The 16,608-nt window shown below is 48.5% G+C and overlaps 1 protein-coding gene across 1 annotated transcript in view; it reads left to right on the forward strand.

Annotated features, from left to right (window-relative positions):
• The window catches only part of PATL1 (PAT1 homolog 1, processing body mRNA decay factor), a 706,345-nt gene that overhangs the window by 404,094 nt on the left and 285,643 nt on the right, over window positions 1–16,608 (forward strand). Inside the window, exon 13 of the mRNA XM_069628825.1 lies at window positions 11,373–11,432. Coding sequence (XP_069484926.1) covers window positions 11,373–11,432 — 60 coding nt within the window. The remainder of the gene's footprint in view (window positions 1–11,372; window positions 11,433–16,608) is intronic.

The raw sequence follows: 16,608 nt of genomic DNA on the forward strand, positions 1-16,608 counted from the left end.
CCCAGCAATTTTGCTGGATTTTGAGGACTTGAATTTTTAACCTGGAGAGACCGAGACCCTTTTTCCCACTCTCTCATGTATTTTAATGTGATTTTGAACTCTGTTTCTTTTGGTTTTGGAGTCTGACAAACTCCATAGGCATCATCTTTTACATTGTGTCACACAGCACCTTCAGTGCAGTGGCACAGGGAAGTCTTTCGGATTTCCCAAAGATTTAAATACCTTCTCTTGGATAAACTACTGTTTCCAAGAGCAGTAAAGTGAAATTTACTTTACTTACGTTTGTAACTTTCTAGATCCAGCACACACTATCTTACAATAGGGTGCTGGAGGGGTTACTTAGTATCCCCTTTGTCTAGCTTCTCATGTAACAATTTTTTGTTAGCCTTTCCTCGATGAATGGCTGGTGGCAGTGGTTTACTTTTAACTACTGTGATGTGCATTTACTGCGGGCTGTGTTCGCAGCTGCAGTAAAGCACCAAAAGGTGCCATTTTTGTCAAAATGGCCCCGGTCTTCTTTTTTCGCCATTTCTTTGTGGAAAGGTCCTTCTTTAGATTTACTCTACGCGCCAAACCAGGTTTGGTTCCTTTGTTCATTTTGCCTTTGGCTGGATTCACGAGTGAAACCCGCCTCTGGCTCCAGGGTGTCTGGTGGGGGCAGGAAGCGAGGGAGGTGCCCGAAACTCCTGGTGCCAAGTCTCCTAGGAGACAAGAATGCACTCTTAGGTGATTGGCCGGCTGGCTGTCTGGCATGGACAGCCACCCTGCTGGGTGACTGACAGCTAGGCTGGAAAGAATGGGAGAAACCTGCATAAAAGGCAAGGCTTTTTTGCTTGGAAGGCATAGTCGACCATTGGACGGAGGAATCTGAAGAAGAACTTGAAAGAGATGCCTGCTGCAATTCCTGGACTGTTGGGTTTTCCCGGTGAAGCCCTGCTGCTGTGCTGAAACTCCAAATTCGTATCGACAGAGAAGCCCCTGCAAGGACTCCTTTGAGTTGATGGGACCAATCAACTCCAAAGTAAGCCACCTGGACATCCTCTCTGAGCTGAAGTTGAATTTCCGCTGCAGTCACTGCTGGAACCGTATAGCCAGAGAGAGGAACACCAGATTGTGTGTATTGCTTTTAAGCTGGCCAAGAGCTCCAGGATGATCCTCAGGACTCCCAGGAAGCAGGACTGATCGATCCTGAGCCCCCTCAACAGAGTTCGGGTCCCCAGATGGAAGGAAAGGCCATCTCGACAGCCAGGAACCGTGGTGTTGCTATTTGGGGTAAATGCGAGGAGCTGAAACACCAAGTGCCACTTGTTTAAAGATTGCCGGTTGCGGTCGGTGACCGTCCCATTGCAGTGCAGGAGTCCCCAGAAGTCCTCGCTCTTGTCCCTACGGCCTAGGACCACCTAGGATCTGCAGAGCTGCACAGGAACAAAAGCCACCTGCTGCACATTTCTTCAACCTAAAGGTACTGTACAGTCTAAGAGAATTTACCTCTTGTTGTATAGCCTCACTTGTCCTCGTTGGAGACTTGTTTTGGTTACTCTGCAGAGTTGCTACCCGCTTCTTTACCTCACAAGCCTAACCAGCTCGTGGCCCTACTTCGATTTCTTCTTATGCTACAAAGACTTCTAAAACATTGTGCAAGACTTTTACTTGCCTGCAAGAAGTGCTTCAGTTCACCTTGTCTTTTGCTAACTTAACATTGGCTGGCCTGGCTCCCTGAATGTCTCTTCTCTCTTCTAATTAGGTTTTTTGCCTTCCTTCCAGGAAAGGGTTAACTAACTTTGCATTGGGGGTTTACCAAAAGTACTTACCTGCTTCAGAATATTTGTGTGATCTCTTGATTTGTTCTAATAACCTTTTTCCTTTGACATGCTCCCAAATCCGATTCTAAATGCAACAGTGATATATTAATGTCAACAGCATCCTAACTATTGAAGTCACCTGAGGGTGTAGGTAGTGTCTGTATGCCATCCCAAATGGTTATTTGCTGATTTAGAAACTAAGAGTGTGTATTTTTGAAGTGTATTTGAGTGTTACTATTATATTGCCCCTTCTGAAGAAGGCTTACTCTAACTGACTGTTAAATAAATGTATAATTGTTTAATCAAAACACCTTGTATGTAAGAGTTTATTTGATTACTTGTCACTGTGAATCTCTGTGTAACTCCCCTACAGCTGACATTGACCCCTCTTGAGATCAGCCTGGCTGCTCAACACGCTACCAACCTGTGTAGTACTGACTTATACCAAAGGTTGGGTTCCTATTGTCAGGAGGTCAGGGCTGTTATCGTGCACCCAAAGGCTACTGCATACAATCTTGCCTAACACCAGGTTCGACTAAAGGTATGTAAGAGGGAGATGGGAGATGAATGGCTTTTCACCCAATGATATTTTATGGAGTAGAGATGGGGGAGGGGCGGGCATGGGTATGTTTACTTACAACCCCCCCTCCCCCCAAACCCCTCAAGACTCAGATTTTCCCAGGATTCCAGATGGATTGTCTTGGGGTAGCTGAGAGTGTGGTCTTCCGCCCTTTGTCCTAGTGAGAGGTGCCTAGGTGGTTGCACGTTCGAATGCTCTTCCGGTCGGGTGCAACTTAAAAGGTGCAAGCCCAGTCGCTAAAGAAATGCAGACTTTCATGATGCAGACCTCTTTAGGAGACTTCACGGGATGGAGGAAGGCTAGTTCCAGCGATGATCACTGTTTGACCATGGCTGGAAGAACTCCTGTTCCCTGCAAAGAACCTGCTCCAGGGCAGGTTCCCTTGATGACTGGAAGCTGAAAATTCAGGAGAAGGTGACTTATGGCACTAGCTGGCAACCAACAATGTTATGGGCTGGAACCTGAAACGGCGAGGATTCTGGTGAGGTAGCCCATGAAGGAGCTGGTCAGTCCACCGGGCAGTCCAGGACACTTCTGAAGTCTCTTGGAGCATGCAAACTTGAGAATACATCCAGAGTAGTTGGTCCCACTAGCCCAAGAGTCGAAGCCCTGACTAGGGTCTTCTAAGATCAGGCAGAGAAGCAGGCCTTCCAACAGGCCAAACAATGGAGAGGATGCTGATCGACTGCAGAAGTCGTCCCCAGGTCATCAACAGCTGCTCTTATTCAAAGGATTCTTGTCTTCAACATAGATATGAAGAATGGCTGCAGGAGTACTCTGCTTATTCAAAACTGTAGCTGAAAGCAAGTACAAGACTACCAATGGAAACGATCTGTGCCATTCAAACAGCCAGTAGTTATCCAGTCCGGGAAAACTACTGGTTTAACATCTACCCCAGCAGCAGACGTTCTGGCACCAGGGATGTGGTCTGGTACTAGACCGTCTCAGTCCCCTCCCTGGCCGCCCCCTCCTACCTCCCCACGCAACACACACACCTTTCCCAGACAAGTGCATGACCTTATGTGGGATGTTCTGACCTGGTAAGGCAGGGAGAAGGCCAAACTACAATATGGCCAAAGAACAATTGTTTTAGGGCACTTACTACGTTTATTAACCATATGCGTTAAACCCGAATGTGCACATAAAAACAAAGCAAAAATAGTTAAAATGTAACTGCTGCCACCAGCTTGTCTTTAGGCACGTATAAAAGAATCCAGAAATCACAAGTGTAAAAGCTTAGGGAGATACAAAAGTATCCCAATTTCACTGCACTGTAAGGTGCTGTGTGCACTGTAAAAATACAAGAATTCAAAAGGGAAACTGTTTCCCTGTACTGACCAGTCTGAAGGACTAGTCAGTGCTGGGAAAGATTTCTTTTGGCAACTTTCCCTCCATAGTTCTATGGACCCCTAAACTTTTCAGTTTTGAACCTGACAAGACTTTTTACAGGGAATTGAAATCTTCAGGTTCACTCCCTGGCCTTTTGCTCATTTTGCTATGTGGAAACTGATTAGTCCTTTCGACTTTCAGTACTGGGCAACTGTTTCCTTTTAGTTTTTTTGCCTTTTCAGTACCTTTTTAACAGTGCACACAGCATCTTACAATGCAGTGCAGTGGGGATACTTTTGTATCACCCTAGTCTTTTACACTTGGGATTTTTGGTTACTTTTATGTGCCTCAAGACATGCTGGTGGTAGCAATGATATTATTACAATGTTTGTGTTATTTCCAGTGTGCACATTCTTGTTTACCCTGTATGGCCACTGAACGTGGCTAGTGCCCCAAAAATGGCCACGCCACAAGATTTGCGTTTTTTCTTTGGCCATATTTTAGTTTGGCCACCTTCATGTCCTTTTCAGGTCAGGAAATCCCATTTAAGATCATGCACCTGCCTGGAAAAGCTTCTGCCTTTACAGGCTAGTGATGCCTTTCTGTGTGCTTGGCCCAGGAAGGGGGGGCAGGGGGATGCTGTCTGGTCCCACTCCACATCCGTGGTTCCTGAAAGTCTGAGGGTGGAACAGGAGTGAAACCCACAGTGGTTCCTGGTTGGACCCCTGCTGGCTGTTTGGTGCAGATCCTTAGCATTGGTGGGCTTTGTCTTGCTTCCAGACAGAATCCTGGATAAGAGGCCTCCTGCAGCCATTTCGGCAGATCAGCGTTGGAGCCAAGTATCTTGTGTAGAAGAGCAGCCGACTGAAGATGCGTGGATGACTCCTGAAGAGGCCCAGCATCCCTTGCGTTTGGCTGACCAGTTTCAATGCGTTTTTGAGAATCCAGCCGTCCTGAGCCTTCGACAGTGTCTCTGGATCACCCGGCCGACCAACCAGCTCTTCAGTGGGCTACCTTGCTAGAATTGTCACCGTTCCGTTTTTATTACTGTAAGCTTTATGACCACTTTCCTTGAAGTCGTTTCTCACAATCTGGTCTTTACGCATGTTTCTTATATTCTTGTGGACCAGCTAACCCTAGGTTTTGCACAAACTTATCCAATTTTTTTGTCCCCCTCTCCTGGGTTCTTGGTATTGGATTCTCACTTTCATAATTCAGTTTCCTTGACAGTCTGATTTCAAAACACTAGCTATTCTTATTGGCGGCTCTCTCTCTCTCTCTCCAAGCTACAATACCATGGGGCTTCTCCCTTCCTCCCAGGATATTTGTTTTCACTTCTCATCTATTTCCCATACAGCATTGTTCGTTAAGCTCTGTATCGGTTTCATGTACCTCAACTCAGTTTACTCAATGTCCGACTTTCACACTGCAAGAGTTTTCTCTGTTCCGATCACTTGGCCCCAGCAGCCTCCCGTTCTCCCCAGTACCTTTTTACGACACAAGGGAACATTGTGGGCTTGGTATGCACTTGGGTACTTGGCGTCTGGTTTGTTCTTATATGTGCCTGCCTTCATCAGCGTAGCGTTCTTAGCTCCTCTGACTTTGGATGCCGTCTACAGACGTGGGCTGCAGGTAGTTAGCAGGTTTCCCTTTTCCAGTGGTCTCGTCGTTGTTCATTCTGCATCTTGCCCATCACGAAGCCGCAGTGTCCACACTACCACCTTGTACAGGTCTTCGGTCCCCGTTTGGGCAACTGTTCTCCTGTTGCAGGATTCATCGGCTCTCCAGCGTCTCACTCTGGTGTTCCTCACATTTCCAGAGGTGGCGGGCTCCGCAACTTGACTCTGCTTCTCCTCTCCAAGGCGTAATCCAGTACGGGGGCTTCACCTGAGTAGCATATGCTCTCTCGTAAGAGTCACTCACCCCAGTTAAATGCACATCTCGTTTTATTCCCACATTGCCTGAAGGCAAGGGATTTATGTGATTACAGCGCATCAGAAATGCTGAATGTGAAAATGCACAGTGATCGGGTGATACCAAGGCAAATATAAGGATGACTGGTTGATGTTCTTCATAAGTAGTCCCATATAGGCTGGTATGGCCTTGGGTCTAGGGAATTCCTCCTCGGAATGGTAGTCCCTGTTCCTTAAGAGGGAGTCACTACCATTGAGGTCCCACTTGCCCATACCCCTAGGCAGAGTCTTGCACAGCAGGCTCACTCCCTAGCTTCATACCCTTGATTCGTCACAGTACATATAAAAGTAACCAACAATCCCAAGTGTAAAATGCTAGGGTGATACAACATTTTCCCCATTACATTGCATTGTATGATGTTGTGTGCAGTGTTAAAAAGAAGTTACAAAAGATAAAAAGGCAAACCTAGTTTCCCAGTATTGATAGACTGAAGGAATGATCAGTTTCCCCATTACAAATGACCAAAAAGGCAGGGGGTTTGAAGTTGACGGCTTTACTTCCCATCAAAAGGTTAGATCAGGTTAAAAATCAGAGCAAAAAGAAAGGGGTTCCATAGGAGAAGATGGAGGGAAAGTTGCAAAAAGAATGTCTTTCCTAACAGGTGAAACCCAGAAACTTGAGTTTGAACTCAGACTTTTGTCTGAAACTAGACCATTTTTTTCAATCCATCCGGTAGTGTTAGAAAAGAGACCAAAAGTCCACCCACCGTCTGTACATAATTAAACACTTGTGTTGTTGCATCATATGTAGTGTGCATTATAGAGGATAGTATCAGGGTCCTGCTATATAATTTATTGATGAAAACGTCCAGCATCAGCGACAGCCATGCCCTGACGTCTGATGGATGCGGTACTCTGATTCTGGGATCAAGTAGCAGTCATACGTCTGTGTTTTCATGAGTGCCCAAACTCCCTCAGAACAAAGGGCACAAAGCAGGAGGAGTGCTGTACATGGTTTCATCTTGTTGTCTGAGACACTCGACTTCACCATCTGGTTTCTTAAAGTTCCAGACGTTCTGATGCAGTTCATTTTGCCTTTTAGTTGCACTGCTGAGCATATTTTATTTCTTTTACTGTATGGCAGTATATTGTGTACTGCAGTGCTCAAAAAGGCCAACCATGTTGTTTAAGCCCTGTCTTTGTGCTTCAGTGTACATTTGGTTGTCTTTTTACCAGGCATGGGTAGGATGTGGCTATATAGAAGCATCCTCTCATTGGGCACAGATCGGAAAGTAGCAGTTTGTGTGTTTGGAAGTAGTTTCTGCCAATTATTTGTTAGGAACGTATTTTCTTTTTTTGCTTTTCCATCTTTCATTGGTACACCCAGCATATCTGAGGGTTGAGGGAGGACTGTTGATCCTGCAATGGTCATTAGCCGATCTCTTGTATGTGTTAACTATACTTTACACCAAACCCCTTATCTCCATAATCTTAGCCTTGTTACCAAGTGAAAGTTTGGTTATGTTAGGGAGATTTATCATTTGTATGCTTCATCCCCTCTCCTAGTGAGAACCTCAGCACTTTTTGCTGGCCTTCTGGACCAGTTTCTGATCTCTTTAATAAGTGGAGCCTTTTTTCACGCATTCTTTCTTCTGAGCTCTGTCTTTTGGAACTCGATTCTTTATATTTTACCTGTACTATGGAGTCTATTTTTCTCCATCTTTATATATAAAGCTGAATGTATGTATGTATGTGTGTGCTTGTCCGGCTATACAAATCCACATCGTTGAACACACATCTACCAAATTTTGCATGGATTCCTCAATTGTCTGGGGCAAGATTGTAGTCTGTTAGGATGCAAAAAATGTACTCCGTAGACACCCTCATTTACTGATGCTCATCCCGATTCACTACAGTAGGTACTAGAAGGAGGCAAAATTTGGAAAAGTGTCTGAAGCAAAATGTTTGATATGTTGGTTATTCCTTTAAAATGTATTACTACTGTATACAGTTCGAAAGTGTTTATTAAAGCATTTTTAAAGGGAATAAAAAAAGAATGAAAAAAATGTTTAATCTTTTATCACACCACTCCAAATATGGGAAATGGCAAGGTTACAGTTTACTGAAGTTCATTCACAAGAAGAGAGCTCAATCAATCTTTCTTTTTTCTCAAATGTGTTGAAGCCATTACGTGACTGAAACATGCCGCACAAAAAACAATCATCAGTTGGAAAAGCTCCGTCTGATGCAAAGCAAAAATCGATATCCAGAGCGTCTGAAACACAACAAACAGCAGCATGACTTTCCGACAAAAGCAACTTTCTCCAGAGCAAATGAGATGCCAGAGCAAACTGAAGCAAGACTTGCTGACATGAGGAAAGAGAAACATCCTCCAGGGCACGTGAAACACCACTCGATCAGGACATGGGCAACAATGGGTACCCCAGCTAGTAGCTCTTAAAGGCATCTGTATTTTACTATTGCAGAACACCGCTCCTTATGGGCAGTGTTGCTGGGAACCCTTAGGGTCCTCCTTTGAGATTCTTTTTTTTAATTCTAGAGTAACTACAGTTCTTAGATACTTAGCATCTCTCCTAAAACTTTATAGTCTGAGATTGGCTCACACCACCTTATGTGCAATGCCAAGGGGATACCTAGTATCCCTCTTCTCTCTGCTCATGTGACTTTTTAGTCACATAGACAACCTCCTAGTTATGGCTGGGGAAGTGGACGTGTTCTACCAACTATTGTGTGATTTTTCTACCGCAGTCTATGTCCATAACCCTGCTAGTGCACAATAGGGGCAACCAAGTACCAATTCGGGGCCTCCCTTTTTTATTTCGCCATTACTAGCATGGCTGTTCTTTGTTAGACCATCCAGGAGGGGGAGGCCAGTGTGTGTTTTGCCTTTGACGTGAACCCTTGGCTGTCCCTGCCTAGGCTCCAGAGTGTCTGGACAGGCAGGACGTGGGGGAGGAGATTTCCAACCCCCTGTCCTTTGTCTGCCAGCGTGCCTGAGTAGAACCAGCTCCCACTGGGGTTCTGACTGTCCTGATTGGACAGCCAAACACCTCCTTCTGTAAATTGCTGGGAGAGAGTGCAGATGAGTGTGTGCTGAAACTGTATAAAAGGTGAAGTAACCGAAGAAGACGACGTGAGATGCCTGCAGATCTTTGCAACACCGTGAAGCGACCACTGCTGTCCTGACACTGTTTACTGTGCGGCAGAAGAACTCTGAAAGAGTACGACTCCTTCCCTTTGAGTTGTGGGAACAACCAGTCCCAAGACGAACTTTGTTTTGAGTCATCTCCCAAGGACCTGTGAGTTTGCAGAGCTGTGGAATCCAATACCAGGAGACCTGCTGCCCATTTCATGTGCATCTGCGTGGAAAGGCCGAATCCGTCCAAATCTTTGCTGAGCCCTCAAAGACACTGGAGAGATCCGATCCAACTCGCACAAGGCCCCCGCCCCAACCCAGCAGCGTGTGGGACTGTAAGAAGCGAAGATTGACCGAGCGAATCACGTCCTTTGGTAGTGCTGCCGAAAAGTCACCAAAAACAGCATAGTGACCTGAGAAGTTGCTGTGCCAGAGATCCTCCCCCGAGACTGCTGCCGAGAGATCCCATCCATTGTCCTGCCTTCAGTCATCAAACCAAGGAATCGAGAAGTCGGGTCCAGAGCTGCAACATTGCAGAGCATCCACAACAGTTCTCTTCTGCCCTAATGTACTGTGGAGGGAAAAAGGTATTGCTTACCTGATTCCAGGAAGTCGCTCCAGAGCATTGGAGTGCACATTGAGTTGTCAAGGGCAACCCCCTCTTGCCTCTGACTCAAGACGCTGCTTGTGTCCCTTTCGAATTCTTTAAGAGTCTCCAACATTAGTTAAGCCTTCTTGTATCTGCCTTCTAAGAGACTAGAAAGTATCCACAGGAGCGTTTGATTTTTATTGCTTTGCAAGACTTTACGCCGCTACAAACTGCCTTTTAGCTAGGGTTGCGTTTTTGACATTGAAAGACGTGCTGTGCCGGGAAACTGCCTCTAGAACATGAAGCTCTGCTAGGATAACACTAACCAACTGTTTTCCATCCCAAAAATCGCTATTTTGTATGTGTATGCAGACTAAATACAAATACTGTATTAATTTTGTGGGTGTGTGGTATTACCGATAGAACTGTTAAACTCCAGCAACTATCAACTAAGAATGTGACCCTTTTGAAAGTATCAAAGTATACCTATGTGTGTTTGTTTATTGTGCTAGGTATTTAACAGTGACTCTTGTGTATATATGATAAATATATATTTGAATATAAATGTATGTGTAAGTGTTTCTTTGTGCATTACCAACTATGTTCAGTGTACTTATCACATCTTCCTCTTAAGATGAGCCTGACTGCTCTGCCACTCTACCAAAGTCCTTGAGTAGTACAGACTGTTACTAAGAGTTGGGGATCTTACAAACCACTGGGATAGCTTACTAAAGTCCTACCTCCAAGTGGGACTTTAGGAAAACTCCCCTAACAGGTTAGATTTCCGTGGTAAACCTTTCCAGGTCCACTAGGGTGGGCTTCTCGTAACCCTACACCAGTAGAGGGTCTGAAAAACCTAATGGGTTACAAAGTACATTTTCTTGGATACTGGATTAATAAACACTAGAGACTACATTTTGAGAGGTTCCTGGAAGGAAAAAAGGTTTCCAGTGAGCAAAATGGCTACAAGTCAGGTTGCCATCACCTTGAGTTATGTTGCTGCCCACCAGAACACGTGACTGGGCAAGGTTACTTGCCTTGGAGGCTAGTTGGTGCCTTTGCAGTAGACCTCATCTTTATGGACCAAAGGGCCCCTAAAGCACCACATACATATTACATAGGAGCCAGTTTTCCAGTGAGTTATGGATGGAAGGCAAAGAGAAATGCCTGAGCATTTTAAGACGTTAAGTGAAAGGAACTCTGTGTGAAAAAGGCTGCTTTCTACCTTGGAGTGCTTTCCTTCATTGCCAGGACACTTTGCTTGCAGACCATCTTCCCCAGTTACTACCACCACAACCCCAGGCTGCATCCGTCTTTGTTGTTCAACTCTGCAATTTTCCATTGAAGGTCCTCTAGACAAACCTGTGCCTGAATGTCATCTGCTAGGGTCCTCCATAGTCACCAGACTTGAGTGTGCCTCCCCTACAGATCCCCTGGGACCTCAGATAAGACTTACCTATGGGAAGCCTGTGATTGGAACTGCCTATTGGTTTTAGCCCATTTAAAGTCTATGGACAAACGTTCAAAAAGTCCAAGTTGTAAACCTTTGTTGCATATTTGTTGACTGTGTTTTTAGGGATGCTTTACTTTGTTTTAATGTTACTGCTTTCCGAATACTTACCTGCAACTGTAGATTTTACTTTAAAGCACAACTTTGTATTAAGAATATATTTTTCAGTAGTATACTATGTTAGGCCGTCCTTTGTGTGTATCTGTGCCTTTTCAGAGGCCCTTATAAATAAGTGAAACCTTGTCAAGACATGTGAAATATCTCCCCGACCGTGTTCATATGAAGATCTCCTTTTAAAAGGGACCCTCTTCATGGCACCTCTGTTGCTTTGAGTCTGACTAACAATTAGCATGTATGCTTCAATGCGCTGAACATCCCTTCAGTGCTTCTCTTTTTATCATAATGCACTTCACTTCCTACATTTCACTACTATTCTAGTATTGATCATTGATCTGTCCGTCACATTCATTATTTCTTTCTGTACTTTCACAGGAAACAAAGGAGAAACAAGTGCGGGACAAGAGGCGCCAGACCCTAGTCATCATTGAGAAAGTGAGTGAGACCTTCCAATAGATTTGGAAGAATGTATCTCAGATCTGTTCTTTGGTGGTACTTCAATGTCATTCATGTTGGTAGGAAAGCTTTCATTTTGCTACTTTCTTCCCATAGATGACTTTGGGACACCCTTTTTTGTGCTATTTTTGGCTTGCCAACCTTACTTTTTTTGAAGGCAAGTAAACCCCTACTTTCCTTTTGTGCTAATTTTTATGGGGAAACTGATCAGTACTCTGAGACGGTGGGCTTCATTCCGAGGTCGGCGGTAACCCTCCGGTAGCACCGGGCGGGTTACCTCCGATCTAGAAACGCTTAATCCGCCCGCCTGACTACCCGGTGCCACCGGGACATTACAAGTCCTGATGGCGCAGGAACTCAGGCAGCGGGTTTGGTAACTCCCCATTCCGGTGGAGTCCCATCCATGGGAGTGGGGTGAGGGAAGCACCGGCACCGTTGCCAACAGTGTTGGTGCTTCCGTGAAAAGTCTGCCTGCAGGGGCTGTTGTGCCTGGCAGGTCTGACCCTAGAAGGTCTTGCGCCTAGAAACACAGGAAGCTTACCAGCACCCTTGTTTCCACACTGCCACACTTGGAATGAGGCCCTATGTTTCCCTTGGTCGATTCCTTGTATTTTTAAAGTTGCACACATCACCTTAAAGTGAAGTGCAGTTAGGATACTTTGTATCCTTAACATTTATTTTGTAACTTTGTAGTTTCAAATGCAGCGTTTCAAGGATTAGCTGATTCGAGCAGAATATTTTTCTACCATGATTTTGACGTTTTACCTATGCATTTGACTGCATAATGTGGGGAACCTGAGGGCATCCTCACTTCCTTCTTCCTAATATCCTCTGCTCAGGTGGCCAGGGAAGGGCCATCGCTTTTGGATCCCGACCCTGGGAGTGGATATGCAAGGGAGTATCACCTGGGAAGAGGAGACTTGGGGAATGGAAGTGGGATGTCCTTGGGTGACACGCAGTAGTCCCCATTTCGAGGGGATTGGGTCCTCCGACGTATTCCATATCTATGACATGTAATCACCACAGCTGTGCTGCTTCGGAAACTCTTTTCGGCGTCTGCGTCGATGCGCCGTCGTCGCGGGCCTCCTCCGACGTCCGACGTCATCCGATGTGATAAGTAGGACGCACGACGCCCGTAGCGTCAGTTCCGTTTTTTCCGCGAACGTGTTGCTTCGTGAATCTCGGTTAACGCCTTGACTCTTTGGAGTTCTGTTCTTCTCGGTTCTTCGAACCTGTTCGTTTTGTGAAAATCCTTCGTGTGAAGATGTCTTCTACTTCGTCTTCGACCCCGCGTCCGGGTTTCAAGAAGTGCGGGGAGTGTGGGTCCAAGATGTCGGTGACGGACTCGCACGACGCCTGCCTCTGGTGCCTCGGGGAGGCCCACGACACGGATGACTATCGGCTGCCAGTCGCTCACGTCCAAAGCCTTACGCGAACGTACGAAGAAGTTGTCGGTAGGTCGGGTGTCCAAGCCCAGGAAGTCGAAGTCTGCTGGGCTTTTGACGGATGATTCGAGGGGTGACTCTCCGCGTCATCGTCGGAAGTCTCGTGGGTCTCCTTCTAGGAGTCGGTCTCGCCACTCCTCAGCCTCTTCGAGGCATTCTCGGAAGCGCCGACACCGGTCGTCTTCCAGGTCCTCTTCGGAGGACTCTGCCCGGCACGTCGCTTACCCCACCAGCCGTGCGACGCCGGAGGAATGGGCTTCCTTCGGGAAGAAAATGCTGGCGATTCTTGAGTCGCAGGGTACTAAGCCGTCTGCGCCCCCGAGTGGGGTCGGTCGTGAGAGGTCGAGAGACACCGCTCGCAAGAGTGGTCGGCACGAGTCACGGGAGAGGTCCCGTTCGGTCAAGGAGACTCGTTCTCGACGTACCCGTTCCAGGTCCCGGTCCTCGACGCGCTCGAGACCGCATGCACCTGTGAGGTCTTCGAGGAAGACTTCGACGTCTGAGGCGTCGACAGGCTTTCTCGAGGCTCCGGCTCCGAGGAAGTCGTCGAAGCCATTGACGCTCAGGTCGTCGAGGGACACGCTCGGGGCTCCGGCTTCGAGGGCTGTGTCGACGTCGCCGATGCTGGAGGCGCTGCATCTGACGTCGACGCCGATTTCCTCGACGCCGATCCTCTCGGCGCCGATGCCGGTTCTCTCGACGCCGGCGCCGATTCGCTCGACGCCTTTCGTGTCGGAGGTACCCCGTGGCACGGGCGAACCCCCTAGGAAGGCTATGGTTAAGAGCAAGCACTCTCGGGTGCCTTATTTTCGCCACCTGGACTATATTTCAGAGGCGGATGAGGATTCTGATGGCCTGGTTCCTAGTCAGGTTCCAGATGAAATTGTCTCGGGCCATAGTCAGTTTGACGATTTGAGACAGTCACTGCATGATGCCAGTGGACTGGACACCTCTCCGGAGGTGGAGTTTTGTAGGCCTGAGCCTGGCTCTCATGCCGATTCCTCGTACCAGCGCCTTATGGCTAGGGTTTCTGAGTACTTGGGATGGTCTGCTCCCCCAGGGGAGTTTGTGCAGGATGATCTGACGGACATCCTTGATGTTGGTCCCCCAACTGATCCGGTACTGCCGTTCCATATGGCTTTACAGAGAAGGGTGGCGGCGGCTTGGACTGCTCCGGAGAGTCTCCCGGCGGTGGGCAGATCCTTGTCGCGAAAATACCGTCCAGCCAGTAGCGACCCCTGCTACTTGACCAGGCACCCCACTCCGGAGAGTTTGGTGGTGCAGGCGGCCACGGCCCCGGCAAAGCAGGCGTCGTACCCTACCATCCCTCCTGATAGGGACGACAAACGTTTTGATGGCTGGGCGAAGAAAGTGTTTTCTTCTGGTGGTATGGCGCTTCAGGCGGCCAACTCCATTTGTGCCTTGTCTCGTTTCACACACACTCTGTGGAACTGTGTTGCATTAGCGGCTGAACATATTCCCGAAGGGGACGAACGGGATGGTTTCCTTGCTATGGTCCAGAATGGTAAGGATGCCATGTGAGTCCGTTCAGTCGGGTTTGGACTTAGCTGAATGCGTCAGTAGGTCCATGGCGGCGAGCACCGTAATACGCAGGTTTTCCTGGTTGCGGAAGTCGGGGTTTGCTCCTGATGTGCAGTCCCGGCTCCTCAACATGCCCTTTGACGGTGAACACCTTTTTGGCAGCAAGGCTGACGAGAGCCTTGAGAGGTTGCAGACCTCAAAAGCTGCAGCGAAGTCGTTGGGCGCTGCAGTTCGCCAACCTCCGCCTTTTCGTCCTAGGGGACAGCAGTGGAGGGGTGGTTCCTTTCGCTATTACTCCTTCAGTAAAGCGAGAGGAGCTGGCAGTCAAAGAGGCCAACGCAGGGGTACCAGAGGTGGACGACAGGGTACCCGTGGTGCCAAGGCCGCTCGGGCAGTTGCCTCTTTGCCCTCAGGTAACGCCGCAGCCGCTCCCATTCAGTCATGAGGCCATGTCCCATGGTTCGCCGGTTGGGGGAAGGCTGGCGCAGCATCTTGTAGAGTGGCAAGCCATTACTTCAGATGTGTGGGTTCTGGAGATCATAACCCACGGCTACTGTCTTCCCTTTCGGCACAGGCCTCGCGAAAATCCACCGGGGGGAACCTCTCTTTGCAGAGTCCGGATCCGCTCCTTGCGCAGGAAATTCAAGCCCTGCTGGAGAAAGGCGCCATAGAACTGGTGCCTGTAGCGGAGAGGAACAAGGGATGGTATTCCCCTTATTTTTTGATTTCGAAGGAAGACTGGGGATTGAGACCCATCATGGACTTGCGCGGTTTGAACAAACTCCTCAGGAAGGACAAGTTCAAGATGGTTACTCTCTCTCAAGTCCTCCAGGCCCTTCAGCTTCAGGACTGGTTGGTGTCACTCGACCTCAAGGATGCTTACTTCCATGTGCCGATCCATCCCAAGCACAAGAAGTACCTGAGGTTTGCGGTTGGCGACTCGCACTTTCAGTTTCGGGTCCTGCCGTTCGGATTGACCTCCGCCCCGAGGGTTTTCACCAAGCTCATGGTGGTGGTGGCAGCGCATCTCAGGCAAGGGGGGATGCACGTCTACCCCTACCTGGACGATTGGTTGATCAGGGGGGGGCTCTCCCGAGCAAGTCCTGGATCATCTGTCCGTCACCTGCCACTCCCTTCACAGGCTGGGCTTCTCCCTCAATTTAAAGAAGTCCCATTTGACGCCAACACATCGGCTCCAGTACATCGGAGCAGTGCTCGACACTTCCCTGGGGCAGTGTTTTCCTCCCCAGGTGAGGGCTCTTCACATTCAGCAAATGGTGCACAAGTTTCAGCATGCCCAGACGCTCCCAGCGTTCGAGTTCTTGAGGTTGCTCAGCCTCATGGCATCCTGCATTCTTCTGGTGCCAGAGTCTCGCCTGCGGATGAGATCTTTGCTGTGGGCGCTCAAGACGCAATGGTCGCAGTCCTCCGGCAGGATGTCGGACCCGGTTCAGTTGCCGCCCTCGGTCGCCCGGGACATTTTGGCTTCCCTGGCCGGAGGTGACGATCGTGACGGATGCATCCCTCACGGGTTGGGGAGCTCATGCCAATGGGCTGACAGTCAGCGGTCGTTGGTCTCCGTCGGAGTCCAGACTCCATATCAATCTGTTGGAGCTGAGGGCCGTCAGGCTAGCCCGGAAGGCTTTTCTGCCGACTGTGCGAGGAAAGAGTGTCCTGATCCTGACGGACAACACAGTGGCCATGCACTACCTCAACAAAAAGGGGGGGGCAGGGTCACTTCCTCTGTGCAGGGAGGCGATGCAGCTCGAGTTCTGGGCCATCCAGCAGGAAGTTTCGATCTCGGCAGTTCATCTGGCCGGAGACGAAAACGTGACGGCGGACGCTCTGAGCAGGCAGAGCACGATCTCTCGCGAGTGGGAGTTGGATCAGGAGATTCTCCTGGAGATCTTCGCCCTTTGGGGGACCCCTCAAGTGGATCTCTTCGCCTCCAGTGTCAACCGGAAGTGCGAAAGGTTTTGCTCGCGGGAATTCCCTCCAAAAGGAGCCTTAGGAGACGCATTCGTGGTGGAGTGGTCATTCCCGCTGCTATACGCGTTTCCTCCAGTCCCCGTCATCCCGCAAGTGCTGCGGAGGTTACGGAAGTTCGGTTCCCGGATGATCCTCATTGCTCCGGCGTGGGCTCGGAGGACGTGGTACCCGGACCTTCT

This window comes from Ambystoma mexicanum, chromosome 12 (assembly GCF_040938575.1).
Source record: "Ambystoma mexicanum isolate Mex_15411 chromosome 12, UKY_AmexF1_1, whole genome shotgun sequence".
NCBI classification, from domain to species: domain Eukaryota; kingdom Metazoa; phylum Chordata; class Amphibia; order Caudata; family Ambystomatidae; genus Ambystoma; species Ambystoma mexicanum.